The sequence below is a fragment of the Amblyomma mixtum genome, chromosome 10, assembly GCF_055824585.1.
Source record: "Amblyomma mixtum isolate Tamu chromosome 10, ASM5582458v1, whole genome shotgun sequence".
Lineage (NCBI taxonomy): Eukaryota > Metazoa > Arthropoda > Arachnida > Ixodida > Ixodidae > Amblyomma > Amblyomma mixtum.
In genome coordinates, this window is record NC_143021.1 from 133,382,505 (window position 1) to 133,389,563 (window position 7,059).

A 7,059-nucleotide genomic window follows, 5' to 3' on the forward strand; every position below is an offset into this window, starting at 1 on the left:
GCGAGAATGCGTGAAGATACGGCTGCACGAAGAGCCAGTGATTTTCAGCGGTGGTCAGTTTAGTGATGAATGACCCGGCGTCACGGCTCTCTAAAGACGAGGAAGCGACTGACTTCTTGGGCGATCAACAAATGACACTCGCGTTTAGTTTATCTGTTTTATCACCTAAATCTACGCAGGTGGCCACAGTCATTTACAGCAGGTGAAGTGTCAGTGCAGTAATGCAGAGCGCTGCGGTATCGAATAAAAATTAATAGGAGTGGTTCACAACCTGCCACAACAGGAGGGAGCACGCCGGAGAGCCTCCAATATGTGTGCGCTTACTAAGCTTACGACGTGTAAATTGCGAGCACGCACAACTACGAATCGGTTGAGTTCATGGTAAGCGTAGCGGGGGGGGGGGGGGGGGGGGGGTGCCAGAAAAGTAGTTGGGCGGATAAGATTAAAAAGTTTGCGGAGACATCGCTCTGGGGTGTCTTGATTGGAGAGATATGGGAGAAGTCTTTGCCCTGCAATGTGCGTAGCCAGGCTGATGATGATCATGATGACAACTGTGAAGTCGACTACGGCTGACGCATTTCTACGTAAGAACGTGCCTTGTGGTCGTACTCACGCACTTGCAGTCAATCACCGCATTATATACTACGGACTTTCTAGACTCGGGCACGGCTGCACAATAGCGGTACGTGCCCCACTGAAGCGCATCGAAGCTTTGGAGTGGTAGGTTTTTGCGTGTTTAGCACAGCGAGGCTGTACGTAAGGTGTGGACTGTACTGTATTGAAAGGCTCACGGTTAAGCGTGATTAAATGTATTTGCCATAATAAATACGATATCAGTGTTAACTACGACTGTACAGGCGTAGCGCCTGGTTAAGCATGGCAGTGCAAGGCCGTGTTATCGTACTGAACGCACCAGCCCTACGCCTATGCTAACCCATATTTTTTATGCAACTGGGCTCCATTAGCGAACACATACAATGCGAAACGGGTTTTCATAATTTGCCTCAATCGAAATGGGTGAAGATTCGACCCGCGACCATGGAGTCAGAACCGTGGCCCTAAATCCGCTGAAAAGCTGCGGAAAGAGAAAAGAAATAAGTATGAGAACGAGCTGAGAGAGTACAGTACGGTGAGACGAAGCAAACCTGAAGCGCATTTGTGCCGCAGTTGCGTTTGAAGACAGCTTTTAATTTGAGTTTTTATTTGAGACACCGCGTGGTTATTTCATCTCGGTAAAAAGAATGGGTTGAGCAAAAATAGCGCGCTTTTGCACTCTTTTATGGAAGCAGCGAACACGAGCTGCACTTTCTCTAACGAAATAACGCGCACAAAGCAAGACATTTACGACTAGCACGAAAGTTAGTCGTCCTTCCCGATAAAATGTGTAGAGCCGCTCAGAGAAGGCGCTGTTCAATGCCGTCTGCAGCGTCCTTTAGCGTGGTTCTCTGCCGCCTACATTTCCTGAAGTGGGCAAGGCCTAGAAGACAACCACATGACGTTACTCGTTAAGTGTAGCGCCAATTTTATCGGGGTAGTGTGATGGTTCGTTCCGAATCTAACTGATATTGCCATGTGCGCCTGTGCCACCGCCACATCCGTATAGATACGACGCCCTAGATATCAAAGCAAATTTCTTGGTCCGGCCAAGATGCTGTTGGCTACCTCCAGTACGATCTGATGCACAAGCTATCACGAGTAATACGGGGAAAAGTTAATACATGGATAGCCGTTGGTGCTTTGAGAGATGTTATCAGGAATCTATAGATACCAGCCAAAAATATATAGTCGTCAGCATTGCGACCCATTATATTCTATGGGATCAACTTGTGGACAGCAATGCAGGAACAGGCGAAGACTGGGTCGCTTTTCGATGCATTGTAGATGTAGACGAATCTATCCTGGCGCCCAGCTCAAATGCAGGATTACTGTCTAATCGGGGGAGTCGCTCTGTTGTCTGCCTTGAAAAAGATGTCTCGTATGTTCTACATGCAGCTAGAGTCGAGCACGGGACTGAAGCGAAATAATATTATTATGAATCAGTAGAAGAACCAGCCAGGATGGAGTGAAATCGATATACAGAAGTAAATATTCCTTCCGACAAATATTTCGCCCTGTTACAAAAAGTACTGCTTAACTGCTCTATCATTATAAACTACTGTGTGTGACAGAAAAGAGGCTGAATCTAAAAGTACTTTTAAAATAGAGGTGTTTATACATGCACAAAACTCATTTATCATCAACTAGACATACAGTTTCGTCGCAGGCACTCCGTTTGCTTCAGGTGCATCATCTGCCTGTGACTTCCATCATGGTGACAGCATAGCGTTGATCTGATTTCTAATGAGTGGGATCTCTCTTACATCCAGTCGTGCATCGACGACCGCAAGCAGGCACAAGTTCACTAGTGTCGGTTCCAAGTGCAACACGTGAAGATCGGTCAGAGCCGCTTCCTCCTCCTCCTCTCCTTCCTCCGGGTCCTGTACCGGGCCATAACCGCCAAACACAAACACTCTTTCGCCAGTAATGCAGCAGCCTGGAAACCACCTGGCAGACGGGCCTAAGCCCCGCGGCCTCACCTCACTCCAGCACGATGTCTCAGGGTCGTACTTGTGCATGTCTGCACAGTAAGTGTCCCGAAGTTGGTTGAACCCACCAAAGATGTACAGCTCGCCCCTGTAGACAAAGGCGGAATGCCCGTACCGAGCCACGGGGGGAACGCCCTGTACGTGTGGGCGCACCCAGGTCGAGGTGGTTGTTTCCAGGTAGAATAATGAGTTCACGTTTTCAAAGCGACCTGCGCGAAAAGTCGAAGCTAAGCCGCCACCCCACACGTACATGCGCGTCCCGATTGCAGAGGCCGTGTGGAAGGATCGCGGAGGAGGGACCTCTCCACTGGTGGGGACGCGATGCCACTTCATGGTATCCAGGTCAAGCGCGCTGACGTCTTGGGAATCATGTGGGTTACCAAAAATATACATGCGATGACCGACCATGCAAGCTGAGGCGCCGTAATGCGGTGTCGGCGCCTCACCGTTCACTTGAGGGCAGCTCCATGACATGGTGTTGGTGTCGAAACGGTAAAGGACGCTGTCCAACTCCCAGCCGTTCCGTAAGCCCCAAAGGTACGCGCAGTGACCGTAGGCGACAACGGTGCGACGGCATATGTTATTCGGCTGGCCATTGGACGGTGAATGTGTTAGCACAATATCCCACCGCGACGTTGCAGGGTCGAAGATGGACACGACGACGAGGTTCCTTAAGGGGTGAGGCCCGTCCTCGTGAAAGGAGCCGAACGAGTACACCTTGCAGTTGATGGAAACGGCACCGTGGTTGACTTCCTCTGGAACACCACTCAGTCGCACCGTCCACATCTTGACGGGGCAGCTAGTGCTCTGAGAAACACGGCGCGATCGTTCCAGCGATTCTGCCGACCTCACGTGGCCTTTCCTGAAACAGCGATATGGTGGCCGGTTTCCGCAGCGCGTGCGGCAGCGAGGATTTGAAGGGTGACTATGTTTGCCATATATTAGAATATTTAGGTTATTTCATGATGCGCAAGTGTATTAACGTTGCACGAAGAAACTGCATACTGTAAAGTTTCTGCCGCCGAGAAAAAGAACGAAAACCGTAAGAGCTATCACAAAGGCACTTCAGCGATTTTTCCAGCCTGTTCCTGACCGAAAACTTTCTGGACGCTACGAGCCACGTCGTTAATGCTTCCCAGTTGGCTCTTCATTAGACACATTTAGCTGAGCTGACCGGTTTTGCGGCCCGCTACCCAGCTGAGCAGGGCGGACGCTCAAGTGCCCATGCGCAGTACGCTCACACGCTAGCGGGTCAGCGGAGCGGCGCCTCCGTTCTGCAAGTGCGCCGGTTTAGTGCAGCGTCGTATCGTATGGAAATGCCTCCAGTTTACCGGTTAGTTCAAGATGTTTGCTTTTGGCTCGACGGTCGCGTCTGAGAGCGCTTTCCAGTTTCACTGTCTCATGGGCTCATTTTCTACACTACACTCGTTTAAACGCTTCAAAATTGACAAAGATCGCTCTTTGCAATGCGGCTTAGTCAGGGTCAATCCTTGCAAACGTCTCAATTTATTTTGCTAATGAGTAGACGTTCCTGCAATCATATCCAGAAGTGTTCACCCCGGCAAACTGCAAACGTTTCCAAATGAAGTGATCGTCTATTTACCTCCAGTTTAGTAGTGCCAAAAGGAACATGCACTGCCGCAGTCTGAATTCTTGTTTTGCGCAGCGTAGAAAAAAGGAAAAACACTAATATAGCGCTTCACAGCGGCGCCTCGCATGAACAGTGTGGCAATGGTCGGTGTGGATCAAACTACCAATGCAAGTCGCGTTTTCTTTCACTGAACTGTCCGATCAGGTGCTCTTTAAGTACGCTTGTTCACTTAATACTTGTTAAGTTCTAGGCAAACAAAAACAAAGAGATATGAACTGATCATCATCACCACTGTGACTACTCCCATTGCAGGGCAAAGGCCTCTCCCATGTCTCTCCAATTAACCCTGTCCTTTGCCAGTTGCGGCCACCGTATCCGCGCAAACCTCTTTATCTCATCCGCCTACCTAACTTTCTGCCGCCCCCTGATACGTTTGCCTCTTCTTGGAATCCACGGAGTGGATATGAACTAGAAGCACAAGTTTCGATTTTGTTCATCAAATCGGTTCTATTTATCACCGCTAGATGGCGTCACAAGCCAAACAATTCTGCTTAGCCTTATCAGCGGAACAATTTGCTTTTATAAACTTGCTCGCCGCACGTCCGCTATGCTTATGTTGGGCGTGCCAGCGTAATCGGAGGGGACCGTAAAATCGGTCAGCTAAAACTGCCTTATGGAATCCTTCATAGCGAGCGCAAGTTATAGGGGCTAAATTTTAGGCGACCTTATAAAATTCTGTGAACGATATATTGGTGATATTGTGCTGCCAATGGTTTCAGAAATAACGCTTCCTTTTTTAGTTTCGGTTTGGTTTGGTTTATGGGGTTTAACGTCCCAAAGCGACTGAGGCTATGAGAGACGCCGTAGTGAAGGGCTCCGGAAATTTCGACCACCTGGGGTTCTTTAACGTGCACTGACATCGCACAGTACACGGGCCTCTAGAATTTCTCCTCCAAAGAAATTCCAGCCGCTGCGGCCGGGATCGAACCCGCGTCTTTCGGGTCAGCAGCCGAGCACCATAGCCACTTAGCCACCGCGGCGGCTTTTTTTTTTTTTAGTTTCGCATCCTAACCATGAAGCAACCCTACTATGTACCAGTCCCGATTACAGTTCTCATAAAGCGCCAGCCCAAACACATTGTGATCAATAACCTACCTGTCCGGCTCTGCCACAATAAAAGAATGGACGTGAATGGCGGCTAATAAAGAATTGCGTTTCTGCTTCTTGCATGCAGAGCCCGAATGGCTGAATAACCGCGCATGTTTCTTGAAAACTGGCGTCGTGTCTCTCGATCGCTGTGCTCTTCATAGTACTGCTATTGAAAAAAAAGCATTATCACTGCAAACTTTTGCTTTGCCGTGCAGTTGGCGTGCAGTTCTTTAGCAGCTGCTTCGAACGGTAAGACATATTTCCTTTTCTAATACAGCTCACCTGGCAAACGTAGGCTGGAGATAACCTATCAGCTATGCTTGGTATATCAACCGTGCGCTGGAAATTAAATTCATTCACAAATGGAGAGCACCCTGAAAATAAATACTAAAAGAAGGCTAGGTTTCATGTGTCTTCAACAGCTACGGTGCTGTTAGTAATTGGTATGTAAACATCGCAAAAGTTTTTCGAGATGTGCGTGCGGGAGCTTTTACGTACACCGAATCTCAAGCACGCGGTAACTTCCAGCCTTACTAAGGAATCCACCAGAGCGTCAAGAAGCCGCTTTTTCTTTTCAAAGACGTGCGCATTAGAACCGGCGTTAACACCACCTCCTCCCGCATGCCCTACTGCTGCAGCACCACGTGAACAACTGGGAAGGACCGAACAACGTGCATCGAGTTTCCCTGCACTACGCCATACAGCACCTCGGTTTCTTTTCTGACCCACTCTGCCCTCTTCCTCTAGCTCGCTCTCTTGTCCTCAATTAAATTTGAATCCTGATCGCTACCGAGCACGTTCCAGTCTCATGGGTTAGTACCGGTAAGCAAAAGCTGTTATATACTTTTCTCTCGCAGGATCGTGGGGAACTGCGTTTCATAATCTCAGGGAACAGCCAAACAAAAACGCATCGGCTACAGACGGGGAATCCACACTATAGGTGTTACAGCACTATAGTGGGGATGATCAAAATAAACGGAACGACTAGCAGGTCTTATCATATCTTTAGTTTTTCAACTCTACCTCCTGAAAAAGGTGTTTGGTATTCTAGACGAAGTGAAGAAGAAGAAATGGCCTTGGTCAGGACAGGCAATGCGACGGCAAGATAACCCGTGGTCATCAGTTAACGGCGTGGACAGCAAGAGAAGGCAGGCGTAGCAGGGGACGGCAGAAAATTACGAGCGCGAGTGAAATAAAGAAGTTTGAGGGGACAAGGCGGCACCAGCTGCCAAAGCACCATGTTAATTGTACAGGTATGGGCGAGGCCTTTGTCCTGCAGTGAACGTAGTCAGGTTGATAATTATGATTCGTTTGTTTGGGTGTCTGTTTGTCTGGAGCCTGCCTTGTGTTTTATTGATTTATGGGGGATGAACGTCCCGAAGCAACTCAGCTTATACGGGACGCCGTACTGAAGGGCTCCGGAAATTTCGACCACCTGGGGTTCTTACCGTGCACAGACATCGCACAGCACACGCACCTCTTGAATTTCGCCTTCACCCAAATTCGGCCGCCGCGGCCGGGATCGAACCCGCGCCTTTCGGTCAGCAGCCGAGCGCCGTAACCACTGAGCAGCCGTGCCGGGTACCTGCCTTCTTTGTCTCAGGCTGCCAGCCGTACCTCCGAGTTGTGGGCCACCCGCCAGGCGTGTATATAGGGGGTGTTTCAGGGAACACTTTAAAAAATTTTCAAAACAACTCTTTTTGGGTGAAAATATTTCTTTTGAGGCATAGTATT

The 7,059-nt window shown here is 49.1% G+C and overlaps 1 protein-coding gene across 1 annotated transcript; it reads right to left on the reverse strand.

Annotated features, from left to right (window-relative positions):
- Window positions 1-1,394: 1,394 nt before the first annotated feature.
- Window positions 1,395-3,371, reverse strand: LOC149326996 (kelch domain-containing protein 3-like). Its single transcript, XM_089564750.1, has 3 exons — window positions 3,214-3,371; window positions 2,582-2,892; window positions 1,395-1,477 (listed from the first exon to the last, which is right to left on the reverse strand). Exons 1-3 carry the CDS (start codon window positions 3,369-3,371, stop codon window positions 1,395-1,397), a joined length of 552 nt encoding a protein of 183 aa, XP_089420876.1.
- Window positions 3,372-7,059: the final 3,688 nt, after the last annotated feature.